Source organism: Anolis carolinensis, unplaced genomic scaffold (assembly GCF_035594765.1).
Source record: "Anolis carolinensis isolate JA03-04 unplaced genomic scaffold, rAnoCar3.1.pri scaffold_7, whole genome shotgun sequence".
Taxonomy (NCBI): Eukaryota; Metazoa; Chordata; class Lepidosauria; order Squamata; family Dactyloidae; genus Anolis; species Anolis carolinensis.
In genome coordinates this window covers 34,681,290-34,694,820 of record NW_026943818.1, presented here as the reverse complement: position 1 = coordinate 34,694,820, position 13,531 = coordinate 34,681,290, and the positions used below count along the sequence as shown (strand labels likewise).

The 13,531-nt window shown below is 37.7% G+C and overlaps 1 protein-coding gene across 9 annotated transcripts in view; it reads right to left on the bottom strand.

Annotated features, from left to right (window-relative positions):
• Nucleotides 1-13,531, bottom strand: part of tcf3 (transcription factor 3) — a 115,814-nt gene that overhangs the window by 63,392 nt on the left and 38,891 nt on the right. For 6 of the 9 annotated variants that reach the window (XM_062960081.1, XM_062960084.1, XM_062960083.1 and 3 more), the window contains exons 4-5: nucleotides 10,531-10,607; nucleotides 10,310-10,406 (exon numbers count right to left, since the gene is read on the bottom strand). In XM_062960081.1, coding sequence (XP_062816151.1) covers nucleotides 10,310-10,406; nucleotides 10,531-10,607 — 174 coding nt within the window. The remainder of the gene's footprint in view (nucleotides 1-10,309; nucleotides 10,407-10,530; nucleotides 10,608-13,531) is intronic. The other 3 variants (XM_062960087.1, XM_062960080.1, XM_062960086.1) reach the window with 1 other exon arrangement.

Below are 13,531 nucleotides of genomic sequence, written 5' to 3'. Positions count from 1 at the left end.
TCATCTATCTATCTATCTATCTATCTATCTATCTATCTATCTATCTATCTATCATCTTCTTCCTCCCTCCCTCTATCTATCTATCTATCTATCTATCTATCTAAAATGAAGTAAAATAATAAATGTAATAATAACAATAATAACAGAGAAAAATAATTCATGTACCATATATACTCGAATATAAGCCGACCAGGACCCTCACCCGAGTATAAGCCGAGGGGGGCTTTTTCAGTCCTAAAAAAGGGGGGCTGAAAAACTCGGCGTATAGTCGAGTATATACGAGACGTTTCTTCTTTCCTCCTTTTTCTCCCTCCCTCTCTCCCTGAGTCTCGTGACTTTATGGGCAACCCAGAGATCCCGAAAGATAGTGTTTTCATCAAATCCCATGAATGATGAAATGCGCGGATATCGAGCCCGAGGAAATCAAGCCCGCGGATATTGAGCCCACGAAAAGGGAGTGTGGGCGGGCCCTCCGGGTCAATTGATTTCCCCGACTGCAGAGACTGGGAATGAAGGCGGAGGAGGCACCTTTGCCGCCGTTATTTACATTTCAAAACACCTCATTCCTTTCCATTCCACGCCAGACGGCCCCTCGCCTCCTTCCCACATTCCCCTGCTTCGCTCCCAAGGCTTAGCGTTAAGTAAACACGAGGTCAAAGGGTCGCAGGGCCAAATCTTTTAACTGACCTAATTTTTCAGAAATCGGTTTAGGGGCTAAATTTGCCGAAAGACCCGGCGTCGGCCACAAATGCTTCTGATAGAAATACGCTGATATTGTGTTGTCAAAGGCTTTGAGTTGCCGTGAGACTTCCGGGCTGTCTGGCCATGCTCCAGAAGCATTATCTCCTGACGTTTCGCCCACATCTATGGCAGGCATACTCAAGAGGAAACAACCAGGGCCAGCTAACACCTCCCAACAAAGGATTCCCCCAGTTGACATTCCCCAACAAAGGATTCCCCCGATAATGATTCCGCAGCTAACACCTCCCAACAAAGGATTCCCCCGAGAATGATTCCGCAGCTAACACCTCCCAACAAAGGATTCCCCCAAGAAGGAATCCATAGCTAACACCTCCCAACAAAGGATTCCCCCAAGAAGCATTCCGTAGCTAACACCTCCCAACAAAGGATTCCCCCGAGAATGATTCCGCAGCTAACATCTCCCAACAAAGGATTCCCCCAAGAAGGATTCCGCAGCTAACACCTCCCAACAAAGGATTCCCCCAGGCAGGAGGCAGCCAGGCTTTGAAGCCAAAAGGCCATTCAGTGCTAATCAAGCTGGCCAACTGTAACATTCCCGCTCGCCTCCAACAGACAAGAGCTTTGTGAGAAGCCAACCCTTTGAACAAGCGATATTCATTCGTGTAATGGCACACAGGTTACTCAGCTGTTAGACCATGGGTTCTCCACCTTTTGAACACCACTAGTCACGAAAAGCATCACCTTGTTAGAAGCCAACCCTTTGAACAAGTGATATTCATAAGCATTTGTGCAATGGCACACAGGCTACTCAGCTGTTAGACCATGGGTTCTCCACCTTTTGAACACCACTAGTCACGAAAAGCATCACCTTGTTAGAAGCCAACCCTCTGAACAAGTGATATTCATAAGCATTCGTGTAATGGCACACAGGCTACTCAGCTGTTAGACCATTGGTTCTCAACCTGTGGGTAACACCCACATCTACCTCACAACCTCTGAGTATGCCTGCCATAGATGTGGGCAAAACGTCAGGAGAGAATGCTTCTGGAACACAGCCATACAGCCCGGAAAACACACAACAACCCAGTGATTCCGGCCATGAAAGCCTTTGACAACACATATTACAATGCTTTATACAATGGAAATAATACAGTACAGTAGAATCTCACTTATCCAACATATATATAGACTAGCTGTGCCCGGCCATGCGTTGCTGTGGCGTTGTCTGGTGGTGTTGGTGAGAAATTGTTGAGGTAGTGGTGGTATTGAATGTCTGTTGTATGGTTGTCTTTATGTTTAGTATGCACACTGAAGTGGATTATATGGCAGTGTGGAGTCAAGATAATCCAGTTCAAAGCAGATAATATAAGATTATAAATGGGTTATATAGCTGCGTGGAAGGGCCTTGAGTCTACACTGCCATATAATCCAGTTCAAATCTGATAATCTGTGGAAGAAGCCTAAGTGAGGCCTAACTGTGCCTGTCCCTGGGCTGAGTAGGTTGCTAGGAGACCAAGTGGGCGGAGCTTAGCCTTCAAACTGGCAGCAATTGGATAAAAACTATTATTCCGCTCCCTGTAATTAGGACTTTATTTTTCTTTTCTTTTTGTTGTATCAACCTAGAGGCATTAATGATGGGTTGTGTTGTCAAATTTCGAGGTTGGGGGGCCTGTAGTTTTGTTGTTTTGTCCGCTGCCCTGATGCCATCACTCTTTTATATATATAGATTTTTGATTTGTATATCTACTTTATATACCTACTAGCTGTGCCCGGCCACGCGTTGCTGTGGCGAAGTCTGGTGGTCTGGGAAATAAAGTCTTGAGGAATTGGTGGTAGTTAAGGTCAAGGGTCAAGGTTTTCCCCTGACGTTAAGTCCAGTCGTGTCTTACTCTGGAGGTTGGTGCTCATCTCCATTTCTAAGCCGAAGAGCCGGCGTTGTCCGTAGACTCCTCCAAGGTCATGTGGGATGACTACATAGAGCGGCGTTACCTTCCCGCCGGAGCAGTACCTATTGATGCACTCACATTTGCATGTTTTCGAACTTCTGGGTTGGCAGAAGCTGGGGCTAACAGTGGGGGCTCTCTCCGCTCCCCCAATTCAAACCTGTGGCCTTTCGGTCCAGAAGTTCAGCAGCTCAGCGCTTTAACACGCTGCGCCATCAGGGGATATTATTTCCTAAAGGTTGTGAATATACAATATTTCTGATTGGTTTTTTTTGTTTGTTGGAGGCAAGTATGAATGCTGCAATTAGGAAAAATGATTAGGATGTAATGGCCTTGCAGCTTTAAAGCCTGGCTGTTTCCTCCCTGAGTGAATTTTTTGTTGGGAGGTGTTAGCTGGCCCTGATTGTTTCCTGTCTGGAATTCCCTTGTTTTCAGAGTGGTGTTGTTTGCGATATTTTATGTGCTTCTACTGTCTGTGGCCCTGAGAAAACAGAGGATTTGCCAGACTTTGATGATGGGAATACTTTGTTGGGAGGTGTTAGCTGGCCCTGATTGTTTCCTGTGTGGAATTCCCCTGTTTATTTACTGTCCTGGTTTTAGAGATTATGTTGTTCTGCATTATTCTATCCCAGTAATTATTTCATATTAAAGAAGAATCTCACTTATCCAACATTCGCTTATACAATGTTCTGGATTATCCAACGCAGTCTGCCTTTTCATAATCAATGTTTTTGTAGTCAGTGTTTTAAATTCATTGTGATATTTTAGTGGTAAATTTGTAAATACAGTACAGTAGAGTCTCACTTATCCAACATAAACGGGCCGGCAGAACGTTGGATAAGCGAATATGTTGGATAATGAGGAATTAAGGATAACCCTATTAAACATCAAATTAAGTTATGATTTTACAAATTAAGCACCAAAACATCATGTTAGACAACAAATTTGGAAGAAAAGTAGTTCAGTACACAGTAATGCTATATAGTAATTACTGTATTTATGAATTTAGCACCAAAATATCACGATATATTGAAAGCATTGACTACAAAAATGCGTTGGATAATCCAGAACGTTGGATAAGCGAGACTCTACTGTAAATACTACATAGCCTTACTGCGCATGGAACTACTTTTTCTGTCAAATTTGTTGTATAATATGATGTTTTGGTGCTTAATTTGGATAACGATTACCTAATTTGATGTTTAATTGGCTTTTCCTGAATCCCTTCTTATTATCCAACATATTCACTTATCCTGCCGGCCTGTTTACGTTGGATAAGTGAGACTCTACTGTATATTTCTAATCTTATATTATCTGCTCAGAACTGGATTATCTGAGGCCCCTTCTTCACAGCTGTATAAAATGCACACTGAAGTGGATTATATGGCAGTGTGGAGTCAAGATAATCCAGTGCAAAGCAGATAATATAAGATTATAAATGGGTTATAGAGCTGTGTGGAAGGGCCTTGAGTCTACACTGCCATATAATCCAGTGCAAATTAGATAATCTGTGGAAGACGTCTAAGTGAGGCCTAAGTCTGCCTGTCCCCGAACTGAAACCTGGCTGTCCCTTGGTTGCTAGGCAACCAAGTGGGCAGAGATTAGCCCTCTAAACTGGCAGCAATTGGATAAAAAACATTATTGCTCTCCCTCTAATTAGGACTTTATTTTTCTTTTCTTTTTGTTGTATCAACCTTGAGGCGTGGATGATGGGTTGTGTTGTCAAATTTTGAGGTTGGGGGGCCTGTACTTTTGTTGTTTTGTGAATTGCCGTGATGCCATCACTCTTTTATATATATACTAGCTGTGCCCGGCCACGTGTTGCTGTGGCTTTGTCTGGTGGTGTTGGTGAGAAATTGTTGAGGTAGTGGTGGTATTGAATGTCTGTTGTATGGTTGTCTTTATGTTTAGTATGCACACTGAAGTGGATTATATGGCAGTGTGGAGTCAAGATAATCCAGTTCAAAGCAGATAATATAAGATTCTCAATGGGTTATATAGATGTGGAAGGGCCTTGAGTCTACACTGCCATATAATCCAGTGCAAATTAGATAATCTGTGGAAGAAGCCTAAGTGAGGCCTAATTGTGCCTGTCCCCTGGGCTGAGTAGGTTTGCTAGGAGACCAAGTGGGCGGAGCTTAGCCTTCTAACTGGCAGCAATTGGATAAAAACATTATCCAAAACATTGCTGTAATTAGGACTTTATTTTTATTTTTTGTTGTATCAACCTAGAGCCGTGAATGATGGGTTGTGTTGTCAAATTTTGAGGTTGGGGGGCCTGTAGTTTTGTTGTTTTGTCCGCTGCCCTGATGCCATCACTCTTTTATATATATAGATATATATATACAATATAATTTACAATAGTATATAATAATTATAACATATTGTATATACATATAATATTCAAAATATTATATTGTAATACAATATAATACTAATAATACAATATAATATTAATTATATATTATATTTTACATGTAATATTACTAATAACATTACAATATATTGATACAGTGCAATATAGTAATTTATTACCAGTATTGTACTATGATAATAATATAATATTGTATGTAAATTTAATTTGTAAGCCGCTCTGAGTCCCCTTCGGGGTGAGAAGGGCAGCATATAAATGTAGCAAATAAATAATAAATAAATAAATAAACGGGCCGGCAGAACGTTGGATAAGCGAATATATTGGATAATAAGGAGGAATTAAGGAAAAGCCTATTAAACATCAAATTAGGTTAGGATTTTACAAATTAAGCACCAAAACATCATGTTGACAGAAAAAGTAGTTCAATACGTAGTAATGCTATGTAGTAATTACTGTATTTACGAATTTAGCACCAAAATATCAGGATGTATTGAAAACATGGACTACAAAAATGCGTTGGATAATCCAGAACGTTGGATAAGCGAGTGTTGGATAAGTGAGACTCTACTGTACTTCGTGGGGAGGCTGAGAGTGTGTGACTCGCTGTTTATAGCCTGACCCCGCATGAAAACAAACCAACCAGATGCACCAAAACCACCACCAAAGGATTCGCAACTCCCGAAACACGGCGACGTTTCCCCCCCTCGAGGCAAGGCACCACGTTCCCAGATCCAATCATTCTATTAAGTATGCAATTCCTGGCCGAAGGGAGGGGTGGGAAGGATTTGAGGAGGGGGAGAGATAAGTCATAGAGATTAAAGGCTGCGTCGGACAAAAACGGGGGGGGGGGGGGGGGACGGCGTGGTGGAATGGAAGTACCACTCCCCTCCGCAAACCGATTAAAACCCATTGTCCGAGATTCCGCGCCAGTCACAATGCCGGCTAGATTAGCTGAAAAGAAGTTAATTGCTAGAAATAATTACTCGAAAGAGATCGGCGCAGAAGGGGGGGGTCTTTTCCCCGACTTGCAAGTGAAGCAATTTCCATCAAGGCCGTTTCAGCTCCCTGTCGTTGCCCCCCACCCAGTCATGTGTTAATCCAGACATACTCAACACAACGGGCGGGTGGAGAAGGCCGGAATCGTTTGGGGCAAAACACCAGACCCACCTCAAAAAAACAAAAAACAATCAAAAACAACAAACAAAATCAATAAAACAAAACAAAACAAAAAACAAAAAAACCCCCCAAAAAATCCAAAAAAACAAAAACAAAAACACTTCCCATCCAGAGATGGATACAACAACAAAACAACAACAAAAGCAAAAAACAAAATCAATAAAACAAAAAAACCCCCAAAAAGAAACAAAAAAACAAAAACACTTCCCATCCAGAGATGGATACAACAACAACAACAACAAAAAACAAAATCAATAAAACCAAAAAAACCCCAAAAGAAACAAAAAAAAACCCAAAAAACAAAAACACTTCCCATCCAGATAGGGATACAACAACAACAAAAACAACAACAAAAACAAAATCAATAAAAAAACACCCAAAAAACAAAAACACTTCCCATCCAGATATGGATACAACAACAACAAAAACAACAACAAAAACGAAATCAATAAAACTAAAAAAAACCCAAAAAGAAAGAAAAAAAAACCCCCAAAAATAAAAACACTTCCCATCCAGAGATGGATACAACAACAAAACAACAACAAAACCAAAAACAATAAAACAAAAAAAAAACCCCAAAAGAAACAAAAAAACTTCAAAAAACAAGAACACTTCCCATCCAGATATGGATACAACAACAACAAAAACAAACAACAAAAACAAAAAACAAAACCAATAAAACCAAAAAACCTCAAAAAGAACCCCCCCCCCAAAAAAACACTTCCCATCCAGAGATGGATACAACAACAACAAAAACAAAAAACAAAACCAAGAAAACAAAAAAAAACTCAAAAAAGAAACAAAAAAACCCCCCAAAAAACAAAAACAAAGAAAAACAAAAACACTTCCCATCCAAAGATGGATACTACGACAACAAAACACAACAACAAAAATCAATAAAACAAAAAAAAAAAACCCCAAAAGAAACAAAAAAGTCGAAAAAACAAAAACACTTCCCATCCAGATATGGATTAAAAAAAACAACCAATAATAATAAAAAAGAAAGAAACAAAAAACCCAAAAAACAAAAACAAACAAAAACAAAAACACTTCCCACCCAGAGATACAACAACAACAAAAACAACAACAAAAACAAAATCAATAAAACCAAACCCCCCCCAAAAAGAAACAAAAACACCCAAAAAACAAAAACAAAAACACTTCCCATCCAGAGATGGATACAACAAAAACAAAAACAAACAACAAAACCAATAAAACAAACAAAAAACCCCCAAAAAGAAACAAAAAAAACCCAAAAAATATAAACAAAAACAAAAACACTTCCCATCCAGAGATGGATACAACAACAACAAAAAACAACAAAAAACAAAAACAAAAGCAAAAACAACAACAAAACCAATAAAACAAAAACAAAAAACCCCCCAAAATACAAAAACACTTCCCATCCAGAGATGGATACAACAACAACAAAACAACAACAAAAAACCAAACTAAACAAAATATAAAAAACCTAAAAACAAAAAAAAGAAACCAAAAAAGCCCAAAAACCAAAAACAAACCAAAACAAAACCACCTCCCATCCAGAGATGGATACAACAACAACAACAACAACAACAACAACAACATTTATGATGGTCCATAGACCCATCAGAAAATGAACAGTCATGGATACAAGACTATTCGAAATAACTGCACCCGCTCTCTGGGCATATATCCAGAAATAAATAGCAATCATAACTTTATTGAAAAGGAGGGGAAAAAAATGATGTCATATCCGTTCGACAAATGTAAATTATTTATTATTTATTAGCGACATTTATATCCCGCCCTTCTCACCCCAAAGAGCGGCCTACAAATTAAATTTACATACAATATTATATGATTAGCATAGCACAATACTGGCAATAAATTACCATGTTGTACTATAGCTATATATTGTGATATTATTAATAATATTGTGTAATATATAATTGTATTACAAAATAATATTATTAATATTAGATGGATCTCCATGAATATGTGGAGACCACCTTTTGAATGCCACGAGTCACGAAAAGCATCACCATGTTCAAAGCCAACCTTTTCAACAAGTGATATCCATAAGTGTTCGTGTAATGGCACACAGGTTACTCCGTTGTTAGACCATTGGTTCTCAACTTGCGGGTAATCGTATTATAATAATAATAACTTTATTCTTGTATCCCGCCACCATCTCTCCCCAAAGGGACTCGGGGCGGCTCGCATGGGGACGAGCCCAACATATAACATATAGGTTTAAAACACAGTATATGAATCAAAACAATATAAACAAAATAAATATACAACAGCATAAAACACATAAAGCACAGCAATTACTTTAAAACCTGGACTCAAGTACAGCATATGCGGGGGGAGACTAGAGCAGAACATATAATACACTTAGCAAATCAATACATTCCTCTACCAATATTATTCTGAATTATTCTGAATTCCATAAACATAAAAGTGAAAATTTGTATGTGTGTGTGTGGTTAGGGTGTCCACTTACACCAGTGGTTCTCAACCTGAGAGTCCCTAGGTGTTTTGGCCTTCAACTCCCAGAAATCCTAACAGCGGGTAAACTGACTGGGATCGGTAATGTAATGGCACACAGGGAACTCAATTGTTAGACTGAAGAACCATGTCTTTGAGCTGGCAAGAAGAAAGACATGGCGCTACAAAAATATATTTGTTTAGCAGGGGATGGTTGTTTCTTTGCAGTTGCCCAAAGGATATACACTCCCTTGAAACCTCTTAGTTTAAAATATGCACTCAGAAATAAATATATCTTGTTTACTCACAAACATTTTGTATTAATTCTCCATACAGGCACATTTCTTATTAAAGTTCAGTTAAGTCGAGACAGGGAAAAAGCTATTACTGAGACTTCATTCCCTGTTTATTGTAATATTATTATTATTAATAATAATATTATTTTTGTATGCCACCTCCATCTCCCCAACGGGGACTCGGAGTGGCTCACACGGGGGCAAGCCCAATACAATCATATAATATCATAAAATTGACAGTTGAGACATCAAAAAATGCATTTAATAACAAATTAAAGAAGTCATGATTTAAAATAGACGTAATTAAAATATTAAACAATTAGCAAAGGCGTTAAAAGGTCCAATAAAGGACAACAGTAGTCGCAGAATAAAAAGGAGTCCTGCGCCTGAACATGCTCAGTACAAAGTTTACAACCCCTTTCCACACCAAAGAGACAGGGAAAGAGCTATTACTGAGACTTCATTCCCTGTTTATTGTAATATTATTATTATTAATAATAATAGTATTTTTGTATGCCACCTCCATCTCCCCAACGGGGACTCGTAGCGGCTCACACGGGGGCAAGCCCAATACAATTATATAATATCATAAAATCGACAGTTGAGACATCAAAAAATGCATTTAAAAACAAATTAAACAAGTCACGATTTAAAATAAGACGTAATTAAAATATTAAACAATCATCCAAGGCGTTAAAAGGTCCAATAAAGGACAACAGTAGTCACAGAATATAAAGGAGTCCTGCGCCTGAACATGCTCAGTACATTGTTTACAACCCCTTTCCACACCAAAGGGACAGAGCTATTACTGAGACTTCGTTCCCTGTTTATTGTAAAAATATTAATAATAATGTATTGTAGTATTATATATATATAAAAGAGTGATGGAATCCTGGCGACCCACAAAACAACACAACTAAACACCCCACAACCTCAAAAATTGGCAGCACAACTCCTCATCCATGCCTCTAGGTTGATACAAAGAAATGAAAAATAAAGTCCTAATTAGAGGGAGAGGAATAATTGCTTTTATCCAATTGCTGCCAGTTAGAAGGCTAAGCTCCGCCCACTTGGTCTCCTAGCAACCCACTCAACCCAGGGGACAGGCAGAGTTAGGCCTCACTTAGGCCTCTTCCACACTTCCACATCACCAGACAACGCCACAGCAACGCGTGGCCAGGCACAGCTAGTATAATTATATATTATTATTATTATAGTATTAAATTATTATTATGGTATTATAATTGGATAATTAGATAATGGTATTATTATTATGTTGTTGCTATTATTATTATTTCTATTAGCCATTCCAAACCCAAAACCTCCAAATGTAGGACGTCACTTACCGACGATCCCGGATCCCAGGAATGAGGACGAAGATATGTTATTATGGGATGGCAGGTCCCGAAGCTCGCTGTAGTGTGAGCCTTCGCCGTAGCCCTGCTAAAGGAAACACAGGAAGGGAGGCATTTAGGTGACGCACCAAAGCAAAACCCAGAATCTGTTCATGACTATGAGGCTGGATGGCCATCTGTCGGGAGGGTTTCCGCCTTGAGGTCCTTCTTACCCTGACTTGGTCGAAAGTCGAGTTGTTCTGATCTCCCGATGCCCACGACCCCGAGGCCGGCCGCTCTTCCAAGGCCGCTGGAAAGAGAGGAGAATGGAATAATAAAATAGGAAACTCATGTTGTTGGACTACAAATCCCAGAATCAGCAGACCACAAATACCAGTAACAACAGACTATAAATCCAGGCCTTAATGGACTACGAACCCGAGCATTCCCAGACTACAAATCCTGGCATCAACGAGCTTCAAATTCCAGTATTTCTGAACGATGAATCCCAGCATCCACAGACTATAAATCCCAATATCACTGGATTCCAAATCCCAGTATCCACAGACTATAAATCCCAACATCACTGGACTCCAAATCCCAGCATCCCCAGACTATAAATCCCTATATCACTGGATTCCAAATCCCAGTATCCACAGACTATAAATCCCAACATCACTGGATGACGAATCCCAGCATCCCCAGACTATAAATCCCAACATCACTGGACTCCAAATCCCAGTATCCACAGATTATAAATCACAATAACACTGGACGACGAATCCCAGCATCCCCAGACTATAAATCCCAATATCACTGGACTCCAAATCCCAGCATCCCCAGACTATAAATCCGAACATCACTGGACTCCACATCCCAGTATCCACAGATTATAAATCCCAATATCACTGGATGACGAATCCCAGCATCCCCAGACTATAAATCCCAATATCACTACACTCGAAATCCCAGCATCCCCAGATTACAAATCCCAGCATCCCCAGACTACATATTCTGCACCAATGGACTACAAATCCCAGGATCAATGAATTACAAATCCCGACATCAACAAACTTCAAATCGAGACATGGTCGGACTACAAATCCCAGCACTGACGAACTACAAATCCTGATATCAACGAAATACAAATCCCGACAATGGAAGGCTATAAATCCCAGCTTTGACAAACTTCAAATTCCAGCCTTGGCAGACTACAAATCCCAGTCTTGACGTACAAATTGCAGCCTTAATAGACTACAAATCCCAGCATCAATAAACTACAAATCCTAACATCAATGAATGACAAATGCTGACACCCAAGGACTACAAATCCCAGCCTTGACCCAGAGTCAACACACTACAAATCTCACACTGATGAACTACACATCCCAGCATCAAGTGACTAGAAATCCCATCATTTGCAGACTACAAATCCCAGAACTCTCCATTCCCAAGTCAGTATTATGTCTCAATAGGAGTATAGGGAAGAAAGAAATATGCATATAATATAAATAATATTATTTTGTAATACAATCTATATATATAAAAGAGTGATGGCATCACGGCGACCCACAAAACAACAAAACTACAGGCCCCCCAACCTCGAAATTTGACAACACAACCCATCATCCACACCTCTAGGTTGATACAACAAAAAGAAAAGAAAAATAAAGTCCTAATTAGAGAGAGAGGAATAATTGCTTTTATCCAATTGCTGCCAGTTAAAAGGCTAAGCTCCTCCAACTTGGTCTCCTAGCAACCCAATAAAAAATAATAAAAAACACTAAAAATTAATACAATAAAATACTATAATAACAGAAAATAACTAAAAATAATACAAGAAAATAATAAAATATAATAAATAAAAATATAACTTACAATAAAATTAATAAAAACTGCAAATAACGTCAAATAAAAATTACACAACAATTTTTAACCAATACCACCACCACTTTGCCACAACAACGCGTGGCCGGGCACAGCTAGTATGATACTAATAATACAATTAGTATTATATTGTATATTATTATATTATAATAATACAATTAGTATTATATCATATTATTATAGTATTATAATACATACATATATATTATATAATATACTGTATATACTCGAGTATAAGACGACCTGAATATAAGCCGAGGCACCTAATTTTACCACAAAAAATCTGGGAAAACATTGACTCCAGTATAAGCCGAGGGTGAGAAATTTCAGAAATAAAAATAGATACCAATAAAATTACATTAATTGAGGCATCAATAGGTTAAATGTCTTTGAATATTTACATAAAGCTCAAATTTAAGATAATACTGTCCAAGTCTGATCAAATCATTATTCTCATCTTCTTCAATGTAAATGTCCTTTTTAATAATAATAGAGTAAAATAATACATGTAATAATAATAATAATAATAAATACAGGAAAATAATACAATAATAAATAGAGTAAAATAATAAATGCGATACTAATAAGATCAGAGTGAAATAATAAATGTTATTATTAATAATTAAAATAGAGTAAAATAATTGTAATAGTAGCAACAATAATAGAGAAAAATAATAAATGTAATAATACCAATAATAATAGAGAAAAATAATAAGTGTAGTAATACCAATAATAATAAAAATAATAAGTGTAGTAATACCAATAATAATAGAGAAAAATAATAAATGTAGTAATACCAGTAATAATAGAGAAAAATAATAAATGTAATAATACCAATAATAATAGAGAAAAATAATAAAAGTACCATATATTCTCGAGTATAAGCTGACCCAAATATAAGCCAACCAGGACCCTCACCCGAGTATTAGTTGAGGGGGGCTTTTTCAGTCTTAAAAAAGGGCTGAAAAACTTGGCTTATACTCGAGTATATACAGTATATGTAATATATATTACATGCAATATTATTAATAATATTACAATATATAGATGGTAATTTATTGCCAGTATTGTGCTATGCTAATAATATAATATTGTTTGTAAATTGAATTTGTAAGCCGCTCTGAGCGGGATATAAATGTAGTAAATAAATAAATATAAATAAATAAGAAAGGCATTATTAATAATACATAGATGGTAATTTATTGCCAGTATTGTGCTATGCTAATAATAGAACATTATATGTAAATTTAATTTGTAAGCCGCTCTGAGCGGGATATAAATGCAGTAAATAAATAAATAAAAATAAATAAGAAAGGCATTATTAATAATATATAGATGGTAATTTAT